Source organism: Fusarium keratoplasticum, chromosome 3 (genome assembly GCF_025433545.1).
Source record: "Fusarium keratoplasticum isolate Fu6.1 chromosome 3, whole genome shotgun sequence".
In the NCBI taxonomy this organism is placed as follows: domain Eukaryota; kingdom Fungi; phylum Ascomycota; class Sordariomycetes; order Hypocreales; family Nectriaceae; genus Fusarium; species Fusarium keratoplasticum.
Window position 1 is genome coordinate 4,409,246 of NC_070531.1, and position 13,872 is coordinate 4,423,117.

General features: G+C 51.2%; 6 protein-coding genes across 6 annotated transcripts; 3 read left to right on the forward strand and 3 right to left on the reverse strand.

Moving 5' to 3' along the window:
* Positions 1–50: 50 nt before the first annotated feature.
* On the reverse strand, positions 51–1,144 carry NCS57_00467000 (uncharacterized protein; the record flags this gene model as incomplete). The annotated part of the gene is made up of 2 exons (XM_053054624.1): positions 51–130; positions 184–1,144. The coding sequence occupies 2 exons, from the start codon at positions 1,142–1,144 to the stop codon at positions 51–53; spliced, it is 1,041 nt and encodes a 346-aa protein (XP_052916784.1).
* Positions 1,145–1,611: 467 nt separating this feature from the next.
* NCS57_00467100 (HET domain-containing protein) lies at positions 1,612–3,731 on the reverse strand (the record flags this gene model as incomplete). Its single annotated transcript, XM_053054625.1, has 2 exons — positions 1,612–3,188; positions 3,236–3,731. The coding sequence occupies 2 exons, from the start codon at positions 3,729–3,731 to the stop codon at positions 1,612–1,614; spliced, it is 2,073 nt and encodes a 690-aa protein (XP_052916785.1).
* Positions 3,732–4,132: 401 nt separating this feature from the next.
* On the forward strand, positions 4,133–6,957 carry NCS57_00467200 (uncharacterized protein; the record flags this gene model as incomplete). The annotated part of the gene is made up of 4 exons (XM_053054626.1): positions 4,133–4,300; positions 4,352–4,644; positions 4,692–4,792; positions 5,690–6,957. The coding sequence occupies 4 exons, from the start codon at positions 4,133–4,135 to the stop codon at positions 6,955–6,957; spliced, it is 1,830 nt and encodes a 609-aa protein (XP_052916786.1).
* A 602-nt stretch (positions 6,958–7,559) lies between these two features.
* NCS57_00467300 (HET domain-containing protein) lies at positions 7,560–9,110 on the forward strand (the record flags this gene model as incomplete). Its single annotated transcript, XM_053054627.1, has 1 exon — positions 7,560–9,110. One exon carries the CDS (start codon positions 7,560–7,562, stop codon positions 9,108–9,110), a length of 1,551 nt encoding a protein of 516 aa, XP_052916787.1.
* Positions 9,111–9,173: 63 nt separating this feature from the next.
* NCS57_00467400 (N-acetyltransferase domain-containing protein) lies at positions 9,174–11,159 on the forward strand (the record flags this gene model as incomplete). Its single annotated transcript, XM_053054628.1, has 5 exons — positions 9,174–9,299; positions 9,345–9,941; positions 9,991–10,153; positions 10,200–10,284; positions 10,670–11,159. The coding sequence occupies exons 1-5, from the start codon at positions 9,210–9,212 to the stop codon at positions 11,157–11,159; spliced, it is 1,425 nt and encodes a 474-aa protein (XP_052916788.1). The 5' UTR covers positions 9,174–9,209.
* Positions 11,160–11,558: 399 nt separating this feature from the next.
* NCS57_00467500 (uncharacterized protein) lies at positions 11,559–12,833 on the reverse strand (the record flags this gene model as incomplete). Its single annotated transcript, XM_053054629.1, has 1 exon — positions 11,559–12,833. Exon 1 carries the CDS (start codon positions 12,819–12,821, stop codon positions 11,559–11,561), a length of 1,263 nt encoding a protein of 420 aa, XP_052916789.1. The 5' UTR covers positions 12,822–12,833.
* Positions 12,834–13,872: the final 1,039 nt, after the last annotated feature.

The window sequence follows — 13,872 nt, forward strand, 5'->3', positions numbered from 1 at the left end:
AAAAATGCTGGCATCCATCACTAATCTACAATAAGCCTGAGTATGTCAACCTAAGCCCAAGACCGATAGGTCTTTCCATACTTGGATTCCTGTGCCAGGAGCTTGATGAACTCGTCCGCAACCTTCTCCTCTGTACTGTATTAGCAATGACTACCTGGGAACAGTCTGATATTGATGACTTACCAACTCGCTCAGACACATGCAGCTCGTCGAACCAGAAGAAACTCTCCCTAGCCTCCTTTTCAACTGGGCAGTCAAGGAATTCACCAACCTCGCAGTGCCTGTAGTGACCAGTGATATTGGCAGGGGCATCAATGTACTTCTCGGGAGTCTTGAGCATGTCTGTCATCAGGCCGTGGAGGTCAAAGAAAGAAAACGTCGCGCCGGGCCATCGTTTCTCGACGATAAGCTGAAAGGGTACACCGTACTGCAGCATCGTCTTGGCGCTGGTGAGATACTCCATGAGCTTATAGTTGTAGTCAGTCATGTTGTAAGCAGTTTTGTTGAACCAGGCTGGGTTGTCGAGTCTACCACCGTCCTCGGGGATGAGGTAGGCCGGGGAGCGTTCTGCGGCAGGGGGTGTAATGGCGATAAAGTGACGGCCACCAGTCTCGTAGAGTGCGTCAAAGACGTCCCAGACACAGCTGGCGTACGAAGTGATGTTGGTGCCCCGGGCATTAGAATCGGTAAGGAAGCCATTGGCAGTCAAGTCGTTTCCTCCAATCAAGACAGCGTAGGCAGTGTTGTCAGCCGTGCGGTTGCCATAAAGCTCGTCAAACTCAAGATCAGCCTTGAAAGCTGGAACTTGCTCGTCCAGGACAGAAGGGAAGGGTTTTCCAGGAGTCAGGACAAACTGGCGCTCAACGATCTTGTTGGAGCAAGTAGCACCGCCAACGGCGTAGTTGAAGCTCTTGGCGCCAGTTTTGCGAGCCACCATTCGGGGCCACTTGTAGCCACCGCTGGTCGTGGTGTTTCCATTTTCGGGGAGGATGGTTCCAGAGGGAGGTAGTCCTTGATGCTCATAGATGTAGTTGAGGCGGTTTTCATCTGAGAAACTGTCGCCAAAATTGACTAGGTTTTGGAGGTTCAGGCAAGAGGATGCCGCGAGGTGCACCATGGTGGCGAAGACAAGAATGGACTTCATGGTGAATAGTCGAGAAGAAGTGGGAAGAGAACGCTCAGAGCTGCTGGTTGCTGGCAAGTTGCTTGTCTAACTTGAAGCGAAGGCTTGACTCTGCCTTTATACATGAAAAGGAGTCTAGGATCATAGTTCAGCTGGCCAAAGTGGTAATTGACCCGGGTGGCGGTGTATCTAGGTAAGGACTGGATAATTTACCCATCTGGTCAATGAGCATCAGAAATGGATAGGAACTGGATTCAGATTGAACCAAGTTTTCAGCTCTTGACCAAGCCAGACGCAACCAAGATCTTGGGGAAGTGGGCCAGTATTACGCCCAGCATTTGCTCTAGATGCAACTCTTGATATTTTTCCTAAAGCGACATAGCGGGATCCGCACATTGCAACATTGATCCCGACACGCCAAGAGTCAGCCCGTTTTTCGGCCTTTGCCGATGATTGTCCCTTGTAGTGCTGTGAAGCGACAGCATCCGCTACACCAACTTGACCCGTCTCCGTTGACCAAAGATGTATTCATCCTCAGCAGGCTGGTTCACATTCCATCTGAAAAAGCCCAGCCGTTGAAAAGCCCCTTGGTCATTCTCGTAGGTAGCGATACCCTCAACATAGTACAGCCGGAGTGGATCGCTCTTCTTCCTACCCGTTATGTCAATAGTTTTGTCTAGAAGTATATAGTAGACACATGTAGCCGTGGTGGGAAGCTCATCTACATCTAGGTCAAGGGTGATCCGGATGCCCTGGCCTTTTGACGAGTCGTGGCGAAATTGGTCTAAACTGCGACAGACGATATCGCACTCGGCCTCCAGATACACTTCATCTGGCTCAGAAGAGACGTGCAAAAGCGAGAAGCCTTTATATGGTCGCACGGAGGATATTCCATAGGAATAAAAATTGATATGGTAGTCCAGACAACCCCAAGACCATGTTGGGGCTCTTTTGGATCTACTCGTGACAGGCTGGGAAGGGCCGGCTTGGGATCGTGACCAGAGAAGCTGTAATGGGAGACAAGCCATCCATGTGCCCGCAATATATGTCCTGTCCATAGCGGTTGACAAGTGCTTCGACTGCAGTAGTTCGTTCGCTATGCCCTGCACAGCATGAAGTCGATCATCAGCCACAGTGAGCGACCGCGTAGTAAACTCGAAGAGCATGCCGCTCCACATTCCACCAAGGAATACTGGCGACATCCAGCCGTCTCCGCCGCTTTTGTGGTAAGTTTCAAACTCGTCGAAAAGCTTGGTTCCAAACGAGAACAGCTTCGGGCTCTTCTCTCGCTTGAGGTTGCCGAGGTTGAGGAACATTTCGTGCTGGGGCTTGCAGTGGCAATGCAAGTCGTAATCTGAAAAGATCAGGATGCGTCGGGAGAGAACTGCTTCTTGAAAAGCCCAGCCACGAGTCCGTAAGGGCAATGGGTGTGTATCAGCCGGGATACCCTCCGCCGCCAGAATCACTGTACCAACTCGAGGCTGCTTCGGGAGGTAGATTGGCATTGTACATGAGTGTTCCAGTGTATTATCCCTGGCAATTTTGAGGAAACCGTCTGAAGCCTTTCGGGCATGTGCAGATGCGATGGTGACGACGGCATTCCGGTAGACTGTGCCCATTTTACCAATCTCGGATAGTTTATCTTCTGGGCTATCTTGGATGATGCAGAGAGCATCAATCCAGAGGTATCGAATTCCAAGTCTCCGTGTGACGTAGACAGCGTCTTTGAGGGTCTGTGGGAGCTTATCAATCTCAACTCCAGACATCAGGGTCTGAACGTTGCTCTTGGTGGCGGTTAGAGGCTGAGGCCCGCCCCAGCAGTAACTCAGTACTGCGTACCTCTCAAATCTGCTGGCCGTCTGATCTTGCAAACGGATAATAGGACCAAGGCTGGGCTCAACGTCCAGAACACGGGTAGGAAGCTGAGATTTCTCAGGAGGAAGGCATCTCTCATGACGTCCTCCTACACAATCATCAAGCCATGTCTTTGCTTGTTGCATAATGTCGCCGTCGAGGAAGTTGGTATGCGTAGTTCGATTAAAGAAGTACTTTGATGCAGGATCGTCTTGTAACTTATGAGTATTATAAGGCTTCACGGCCGAATATACTTACCAAAAGAGGCCATTATTGCGATAGATATCTGGCTGTCCCATGACCATCGTTCTTCCGGGGCTTTTGGCGGCTTCTCGTGATCAACATACCCGCCATCTAGCCACACCCTGTCGCCCAAACTATCGCGTAGACGTTTCTCCCAATCTTTGGTGGTATACCGTGTAAAGCCAGGCGGAGGGCTCTGCCTAGATCCCCGCGAGACAAACCAGATGTATCTATCTTTCTGCTTTTCAGAGTATTGGACCTGCTTGTCAACGCCCAACTTGTGTCGGGGATGCTCCCACCCGCTGCGAAGAATGATCTCGCACAGCCGGCACCCCTGATTGATGCTTTCTAGGAGCTGGTGCATATTGGAATGACGATAACCGGGTAAAGTTCCCAAGGATCTGAGGCCCTCGGGAGTGCATATCATGCCAACGCAAGCCTTACAGTACCCGGCTTTCCTGGCGACGGATCTCGCAGAGCCAGGGTCCCATGCTTGGAGAATGAAGTCCATGGCGGACACCTACAAGTTGGCGTGGTGTTGGTTTCAAGGGGGAAGGAACTGAACTCGGTGTTGGGGGGATGGTTTGGGGGGCCGTTAATGACTAGGCTCTCAAACTTGGTGATAAGCAATGAGAGTCTTTTAGCCCGGGGAGTCCTACCAACAATGCATTATAGTAAGCGGGCTCTGGGCTCTCGGTGGCTAAATTTATGCAATGTGACGGGGACCTCGTGCATCAGGCTGAGACCTTCTTGCTGCCTGGATTGGAGCCCGTCGTGAGAAGTGCCACCCAGCAAACCAATAATCAACGCTTGGCCTTAAAGGTGAAGAAACCATAACTCGCTATCTTTGACCGTCCACCTGTGCGAGGTATATTCTAGTTACACCTTGATCCCTTGTCTTCGAATCTCACCATGGCGTCGCTGGACGAGACGAAGAAGTCGATAGAGGAGCTCGGCTACTTTTGTCAACAGGATCCCGACGTAGGACAACGAGTTGATGCGATTTTTGAAGAAATCGGGTATCACTTCAGGAACAAACCCGGCTTGACATTCATCAAGACCAACATATTCGAAAACCAGGTACGATGGACCAACTCTCCAACGCCATAGCCAAAATGTACTAACAGACAGAAGAAAGTCCGGTCCACTGTTGAATCCTTCTTCCCGAAATCTTCCTTGGCTGCCATAAAGTCATTCGGGCCAACCGATTACGACTGCTGTTTTATAAATCGGTTTCATCCAGAGCTCAGGGTCTTGATGGTCAACTTGTGGACGAGTGATTCGGTCGTCATGTTCCACGTTCGCTCCCATAACAATCACCTCATCGCCCAAGCGGCCCCAAATGGCTTGCTGAAAATACCCCCAGAGAGTCTCGGTCTTCCTGGGATCTTCAGTAGGACTGTGGTAATGAAGAGGGGTGGCTTGTATGCATTCCCTCCTGGCCGCCGACACATTTACTAACGAGCTGGAGGTCCATCATGGATGCCAGGACTGGGTTTAAGATATTTAAAGGCCGGACCATCACCTTCGCGTTTGTCGTACCCGACGAGCTTCCATACTGGGCCAAGATGGGTATGCCAAAGGGTTGTGGACTTGAAGCGCTTGTCCAGCAGATACAGGGGACAAGCGACCGTATCGGTGCAAATTTTGAGTTTCAACATACTTACCAAGGTGCCTCAAGTCCCAGCAGAACCTGCAGGATGTGCGGTGGCACAGGCAGAAACGGCGGCTTCACTTGTGGCATCTGTGGAGGGAAGAAGTGATGGAAATTGAGGTATGGGGGTGATTGGAGACCAGTTGAGAGTGGGGGAGTCAGTTGGAAGTTCTTTAAACCTCTGTAGATAAAGTGAGCAATTTTCTCATGCACGTACTGCCTTGTGAATGCACCCATGCCCCCTCTTGCAGTGCCTTCACCGATATAGTGATACCTGCCAAGTGATCTCTCGTACTCCTACTAGATAATGAGCCGGTGTACCTGCTGATAGGTCAATGATCATTCCAATGCTCAAATACCCCACGTACGCCACTGACCCATAAACCCAGCGTGCACAATATCTCCTTCGCCGTTCCTCTTTCCACCCTATGCGTACATGGACTACGCCTGCGAAGACAGCCTTTATAATGACTCCGATAACGAAGCCATTTTTAGCCGGAGCAAATCTCGTTAGCAAACGATTCTCTCCAGAGCCAAGGCCACCAACAAAATCCCATGCTCCAGCCTGGATCTAGCACAATGCCTTAACCGCATCCCTTGTTTGCCCGACAAGATCCCCAGCGACGGGAGATTTTTAGAGGGTTTCTCTACATGGCTTGATCCAAGCTCTTCTTGCTCAGTCAAAGAGAGGACAGAGAGAAAGAAGAAGTTACTCCTGGTAAAACCTCACCCAACCATCTGTTCGATATCGGCTTCATCAAACTTTCGGGTGTGGCAAGGGAAAAGGAACAATGGTATCGCACTGCTGATACTAGGGTGGGCGTATACCTTGAGTGCCAGTCTGGCGGAAAGACGTGGTCTGTCAATGGAATATTCGCCTCTGCAGGATGCGCCCACAAAGCTTGCCTCCACGATACTCAGCCTCGAGTACGCTTCCCCAAGCGAGCTGAGATGGTGGAAAGCCATTGCGGCGCCTGGACGCGGATGGTTCACCACAGAGTCAAAGATATCCCCTTCGGCTGTCGTGGTTCAGGTTGGAGGCAACAACGAGAGCAACCAGCGTCCACCAACAGCGCGGCAAGCAGCTCACTACCTATCACGATTCTGCGAAGCTTATGACCTGGGCTCCCAGTGTTCAGCTGCCTTTGCTGCAGCTCTGACAATCCCACTTCACGCCAGTGTCAACTCTTTCAACCCGGTCCGAATCGAGTTACCGAAACCGTCATTCACCACTTACCACGGGTTTGCAGAGCCCTCACGATGCCCACCAAATGAGTTTGATCTGATCGGCCACTATATGACCTTGAGCATGTGTCCATGGGTCTTGGGTCCTTCGCTTTGCAGCGTGTTTTGGAGTCCAGATGTTCCATGCAACCACGCTGGAGCCTGGATACAGCCCATTACTGACATGTTGGAGCCCATTGTCCAGAACAACGATATGGAGCTCCTTTACAGAGCTATGTTGTTCAGTCCAACGTCGCCGCTATGGCTCGGACTTGCTATCTGTGGTCGCAGGACAGTTATCAACTGCATTCTGCGATCCTTGACCAAGCTACTCGATTATCCCTTCTCTCGTCCAAATATCGACGCTGCGGTATGGACAGGTATGGCTCAGTCCTTCATGGATACTGGCCTATCAGGTCCTTCTCCCGACGGCATGGTTCTGAGGGCAGATGTGTGGCGGATGCGACATGACTTTTCGCACCTCTACTCCAACGAGACCTTTTCCACCACTCCACCCTATGGATGGCTACCTTTTGGAAGTATGCGGCCTGAAGATATCGAACTTGAGATCCGTGATCATCTAGCTTGCTCGCACCAATGGAAATACTCTCATTGGACTTGGTCGCAGAGCGGTGAAACCGACACGGGCCTCTTCTCGAGGGGCATGCGGATCCATCATTCGCCTCAAGGCTTCGCAGCTGCTGAGGCAGAGGGCAAATTCAAAATCAGAGACGTTGAAGCAGCGCTGGGAATCTCGCGCACGGCCACTGAGTCTACTTTTTGGTGGTGTTGTGACCAAGTCGAGCAAGGCTTCGGTGGCACTATTGTTCCCCACCGTTTTGGACGTGATGAAGGATAAGAAAGTCGCGACCAAAGATTCGAGGTTCGTTCACGCCTAGCTTGAGGCTATCGAGACTTGATGGAGTACTTCATGTTCGCACAACTCAGTATCTCTAGAAGCACTGCACTCACAGATCCTAATCAGCAAGCTAGTGCGATGTTGGTTGTTTGGACTCATAGCTGCAATCTAGGGAGTGGTCTGTTTTCTAGACACTAGACAAGCGCAAGGCAGACTTCTTGAGGCGTTTCAAGCCCCTAGTTGAGCTAGTCCTTAGTTCCATAATGGGCTTTGGATATAATCGTAACCATGGCTGTGACTTTCCTAATCCCCTCCCCTCCTTTATCATTCGGCCCCAGTTGGTGTGGTTCATAACCCTGCTTCGGGGGCGCAGTTTCGTAGCTTCGCCACGCACCATCTTCAACATGGCCCAATCACCAAGGCCACATGCGGATGCATTGCAGGAAAGCTGAGCCATCGGCTTGCAAAAAACGCCGAGTTTACCGGACTCTTTGTCTCGCTCCGAGAGCTAGATACAGGCTTGAGTCCTTTGGCAATTTTCAACTTGGCATTACACTGACTTTTGCAAACGGTTTCACGATCTAAGATCAACTGCAAACACTATGCTCTTTGGAAGGGAACAAAAGACACAGAAGCGGCTGATCCAAGACTGCACCAAGAAACATGCCGCGTGTCAGACCTCCGACTCTACACCCTTTCTACCATCACGACTCATCGACATCCGAGCGTATCCAGATGTCCGCCTAGTTTTGCAAAATGAGATATCTGCTAATGGACAAAAAGACCAAAGATACGTGGCTCTGAGCTACTGCTGGGGAACGCGTATGCCAGAGACGGGCAAAGCGACAACAGACAAGCTGGAAACTCTCGGGAAAGGAATCGAACTTTCGCAACTTCCAGCAACACCACGAGATGCAATCAAGCTTACGAATCTACTTGGAATTCCCTTTCTTTGGATCGATTCGCTGTGCATCCTCCAAGACGACAAGCAAGACTGGGCGAGAGAAGCTTCTCTTATGAGCAAAGTCTACTCAAGAGCGTACATCACCATTGCGGCAGGGGCTTCAGACCACTGTGATGGCGGGTTCATCAAGGCTTCGTATTCCAAGAAGGACTTGCCGGTTCCTCGAAGAGGAGGTTACGGCATGGAGTGGGACTTTACGACACCTGCTGAAGAGCCAAACCCTTGGATTCGGTCTTTCTTTAGGAATCCACTCTTTTCTAGGGGATGGGTGCTTCAAGAGCGCGAGTTATCACCTCGGATTCTCTACTTTACGACTACCCACGTCGTCTGGGAGTGCAGAGAGGAAGTTTGCTCGTACATCCGCCCTCTAAACCGCCTGCCAAGCCCGAAGATCAAGTATCTCGACCTGGACCACTTCTCTTCGGCCTGGCCATTCCGTTGCTTCGATGTTCCTTCTGATGGCAAGGGATTTGCCATGGTACGATCTGGCCGAGCATGGCCAGAGAAAGCGACGTTGGTCCGCTTCAAGACGTGGCAGTCTATGGTCGAGGATTACTCACGACGGCGCTTGACGGTCCCGACTGATAAGCTCCCTGCTATTGATGGTCTCGCGATGGAGGTACAAAAGCTTCTGCAGTGTGATTACCTCGCTGGACTTTGGAGGGGAAACTTGATGAGTGATCTGCTCTGGGAGAGGGCTGGGCCTGAAGTGATGCATGCGGCACTCGACTCATCAGCGTACTACGCTCCTTCATGGTCCTGGGCCTTGACAAACTTTCCAATCATTTTCAGGTATGATGCAGATGATGACGATGCTGAGATCCTTGATGCGGGTGTCACGAAGAGCGAGACTGGAGATGGGCTAGTCTCGGGGTTCATCCGCATGCGCGCGAGGGTACTTGAGGTGCCCAAGAGCCACTCCATTCGCTTCACTCCTGACAATATCGAGAAAGAGGCCCGAGAAATATGCACAGTCTGCATCTTACGAACAAGGGAGATGCGGGAGGAACAGTGGGGAGGTAGAGAAGGACAGCAGCTAGTACAAGGTTATCGACCAGCAGGTGGACGAGGTCTGATGCTTGAAGCGGTTAAAGGAAGTGATTCAGAGTATAGACGCGTGGGAACCGTTGCGTGGGTGCCTATCGAGATGTTGGAGGGTGTCGAGTATCAAGAGTTTTCCATCATTTAACCGAAACAGGGCAGGGGATATGAGGTCATCCTCGATCAGCGCCAACAAGATAAACTTGATTCTCTCATCATTCCACCACGCAACTCATCGACTTCAACAATGCTCAGCTGGGCACTAAATACATTGAGCCAGGTCTGGCCACCAGCACCTAAATTCACCGAAAAAGATGTACCAGATCAATCCGGCAAGGTGCGTGTCCTCGCCGACTCGAAAGCCTCAATTAACACCCCGCAGGTCTTTATCGTCACTGGCGCGTCAGCCGGTGTAGGCAAGGAATTAGCCCGCATCCTCTTTTCGCTCAATGCCAGGGTGTATCTCGCTTCGAGAACTGAGAGCAAAGTGAACGAGGCTATCGCGTATATTCGCTCCGCTGTTCCAAAGTCCACAGGCGACCTAGTCTTTTTGCCCGTTAACCTCGAAGACCTAGGCAGCGTCAAGGAAGCAGCAGCCTCATTCCTGCAGAAGGAAACACGTCTCGATGCCCTGTGGAACAATGCCGGCGTGATGAGGCCGCCCGAAGGCTCCACGTCGAAGCAAGGCTACGAACTCCAGCTAGGCGTCAACTGCATCGCTTCTTTCCTCTTCACGCAGCTTCTAACGCCAGCTTTGGCAGAGGCTGCTAAACATGAGCCGCCGGGCTCTGTGCGAGTCCTGTGGGTTGCTTCCTCAGCTGCTGAACTGTTCGCTCCGCATGGAGGCGTGGACATGGACAATCTGGACTACAAGAGGAATGTAAACACTGGAGAGAAGTATGGAATGAGCAAGGGAGGCATGGTGTTGCTGTCACAAGAGTATGCACGACGCCATCAAAAGGACGGCATCATCAGCGTCGTAGGTTTTCCCATTCCAACCAGGCAACTATTTACTAATGCGAATATAGTCCATGAACCCTGGAAATCTCAAGACAGAGCTGCGACGCCATTTACCTTGGATTGTCGCCACCTTCTTTGGCTGGATGAGCTGGGATCCGGTGTATGGCGCCTACACGGAGCTGTTTGCAGGATTCTCGCAAGACATAACGCCCGAGAACTCTGGCTGCTGGGGTATGTATCCAGCTCAAGTAGTAGAATTCCATCTAATACATCGCAGTTATTCCTTGGGGACGAATCGCTCCAGTCCGCGACGACATCCGTGCCTCAGCGGAAAACGGTCTGGGAGAGAAGTTTTGGGATTGGTGTGAGAGAGAGACTTGGGAGTATCGCCTCTGAGACTCATGATTCAGTCACTACTATCATTGTTTAATGCCTATTCTATGCTAGCATGCAGTTATGATCGGATGATTTGTCAGACAAGTCATGAAATGCCTAGTTGGGTCATACTAGGATGGAGCTAAATTACCTCGTTTCTCCTCATTGAGTCAGCTCTCCGCTTCCGGTCCCGGTCCCGGAATTGAAGATTTACAAAAGATCGCTTTGTTGTGACAGTATTCTGAGTTTCATCACTTCTGTTAATCGAACTTTGACCATTAACTGCTTCTTTTGTTCTGCCTTCAAGTATGACTTCTAGGTATTCTTTACGCCGACCCTCTATCTGTCCTGCACTGGCTTACAATGCGATAGGGATTTAGCTGACCCTCCCTTCACGTCTGATGAACTCGCACTCGAAAGAGCAACACCTCAAGATGTGCCAGCCATCAAAGCCATAGTCGATGCGGCATACACAAAGTACATTGAGCGCATCGGCAAACCACCGGCTCCCATGACAACAGACTACGAAGAAGTCCTTCAATCGCACGATGTCTTTGTGCTGAGGAAAAAAGAAGACGACATCATAGTCGGCTCCATCGTTCTCGGCCACCAACAAGGTTCCGACGCAGTAAAGATCAACAATCTGGTTGTTGATGTCACGGCCCAAGGACGCGGGCATGGTGGCGTGCTCATGCGCTATGCGGCCGAGTTTGCAAAGTCGCGGGGATGTTCTGCTCTAGAATTGTTTACGAATGTCAAGATGTGGGAGAATCTTGGACTTTATGCCAAGATGGGGTTTATGGAGACGGAGAGGAAGACGGATGAGGGCTACGAGCGGGTGTACTTTCGCAAGGACTTGTGAAGCCCGAGTCGCTTTCAAGTGTCCGACATTATTGGCGTATGTTGTTGCATATTTTCAACGAAGCTATATGGACATATATACTCTCACAAGCTTATGGATTGTCTGTTGTACAGGGCATGCCGCTGACTGTTGTCTCGACCCGGCGAGAGCCCTCCTTCTCGTTCCAACATCACGAATCCGGGCGCGTCGACGCCGAGAAACCAGGCTCAGTCAATGAGCCAGATCAGACTTATGCAGCCATCATGCCTCAGCTTGGGCCTATTCCTTCAGTCGGAGAGGGTATCGCTAGGACATGCCGCTTGTCCCCGTTCTGGAACACGGCCACCTAATTGAAGCGACTCCAGGCGCCCACTAACCCCATTTCTACCAAATTGATTCAAACAAGTCTCGACAGTCTTCTCATCCTGGCCTCGGCCGGAGCCTCTCAAAGCTAAAGTTCCAGACTTCAGCCCTCCTGGGGCCGTCTGACGACTCAACCAGTCCAACATGTTGCATCACGCTCGGATCGAGTGCCCACTTCGTCAATCCCCTATCTCGCGCGTAATCCTCGGTGATCATGTCGCCTGGGAACTGGAACGGCGGTGTTCGGAGAAAGTCTTGGAGACCCTGTAGATGGTGGTTCGGGAAGACGAGGCCTTGGGCGCAGCAGCCGTAACGAGGCATCTCGCGGACGCCGGGGGAGAAAGTAGTGAGACGACGCAGAGTGGTGCGACCGGTCACGAAAGCCAGGGCTATGCAGGCTGGGATCCAGAGGCCGAGGAGTAATGCGACGGTCTGTGCAAAGTCCTTGCTGGCGAAAGAGCCAGAGTGACGATGACGGCGACAGCGCAAGGCGACCAATAGGCAGACAATGACAGAGGTATATGCCAGAATGACCACCTTGAGATAGTCAAAGATCTCCTCGTTGTTCCATCCCATGAAGAGTTCAGAGTAGAACAACCGCAGGTAGATCCAGTCTGTGCCCGAGTCCTTGGCCTGCTTCTCAACTTGGGCAACACCCTTCTTGAACCGTGTGAACCAGTCACGCGAGGCTATCACATCGTCTTCGACGAGCGCAAAGTATGAGGGATCTCGTTTTCGGCATACTTCGAATAGGACAGAGTGGTCGAGGCGGATATTCTCAACACGATCGTCGCTGCGACCGACGCCGCGTACATCGTGGGGAAGGACAGTGTAGTTGAGGTTCGATGTCGTCTCGTCGGTCGTTTCGCTAACGTTGGTGTTTTCGTATACGAGTACTTCGTCGGCGAGATTGAACAGCCATTCTTTTCCGTATGCGAAATGCCTCTTGGGGTCTTTGTCGGCAAGTAAAACAGCAATGTGTATCGAGTTTCGCTCCTCGGGGGTGAGCGCGTCGACAAGACTCCCAACAGCGTGCGCAAGAAAAGCCGAACTCGTGCGATTGATGCTCGGGATGCCAATACACAAAAACTCGCCCGCTACCGGCGCGTCGGTCCTGTCTGGCAGCTCAACAGCCGGGTACACGTCGCGTCGCAGGTACTCCTCAACCTCTGCCTCGCGAACAGCAGAAAAGGACCTGTCAAAGGCGCGATCGGCGTCGTAGAAAAAGGAGGAGGGGTCATCGTAGCTGTTCAGATAGCACCATACGAGGGCGCACAGCCAAAGCAGCCAGAAGCCGATGTTTGCGCGAGACGGCCGCATGGCTTCATTGCTTGTTGAAGAAGCAAGAGAGGCTGAGACGAAGCATCGCCAACAACTGTTTCAATTGCTGACAGGTACCCACGGTTAGACTGCGTCATCATTGGCCCACCCCCTTTTTTTCCGCCGCTAAGCCTTACTGTCTGATTGGCGATCCCGTATTTCTCCACTTGGGTCAAGTTGTGGTTATCTCTGGGGGCAGTGTCAAGTAATAGATCCATTTCAGAGAGGGAGTAATGAAAGTTGGATGTTTGCTATTGTTCTTTTTTTTATGTATAAGGTTAATTCTTAAAGACCCAAATAGCCAAATAAGGCCTTAGGTTGGGTAGTTGTAGAGAAATTAGTGCAGGTACGGAACCACGCCAGCCCCGAGGTTCTTGCACCCAGATTATGTCAAGCAACTAACCCCAAGCTCACAGCCAAACTTGCATCACCTTGCTCTCAGAAAAGCTATCAATTTTAAATCGTAGCTACGAGAGATGCTTAGCTTATCTATTTAAGCCGCCTTAATCCCTTAAACATTAGAAGATGAGTGTTGCCGAACGGGTACATCTTGTGATACAGGGTAGCTAAGTTCTGTAACTGCGTTGGTGCTGCACATTAAAGCCTTATTTTAACATTTTCAACGTGACCAACTCTATGCTAGTGGTAATATTGATGACTATGAAGCGAACTCGACCGTTCTCTCTCTCTTTCTGTGTTAACCGCTCGAAGTTCCCATGTTGCCCTTGCCCATATCCGAAAGACGCACTTCAATATGGCCAAGAGGAAATATAGACCCATTATTTACCTGAACGGTTATCCTGGCGTTGGCAAACGCATCTTGACCTCTGGCTAATGCACGCGCAAAGCCAGCTCCTACCGAATGCAAAGGTGGTCAGCAACCATCTTCTCATCGACACCGTCGCAGCTGTATTTGAGAAACACTCCCGAGAGTATCAGCTGCTCTGCCAAGCCTGGGTAAATATTACATCCCCTTGGCCCCATCTTTTCCTAACGCTTTAGAATAGCGAAGAGTGCTCTTGTCACAGATTGGCAGTTCAACATCGACACA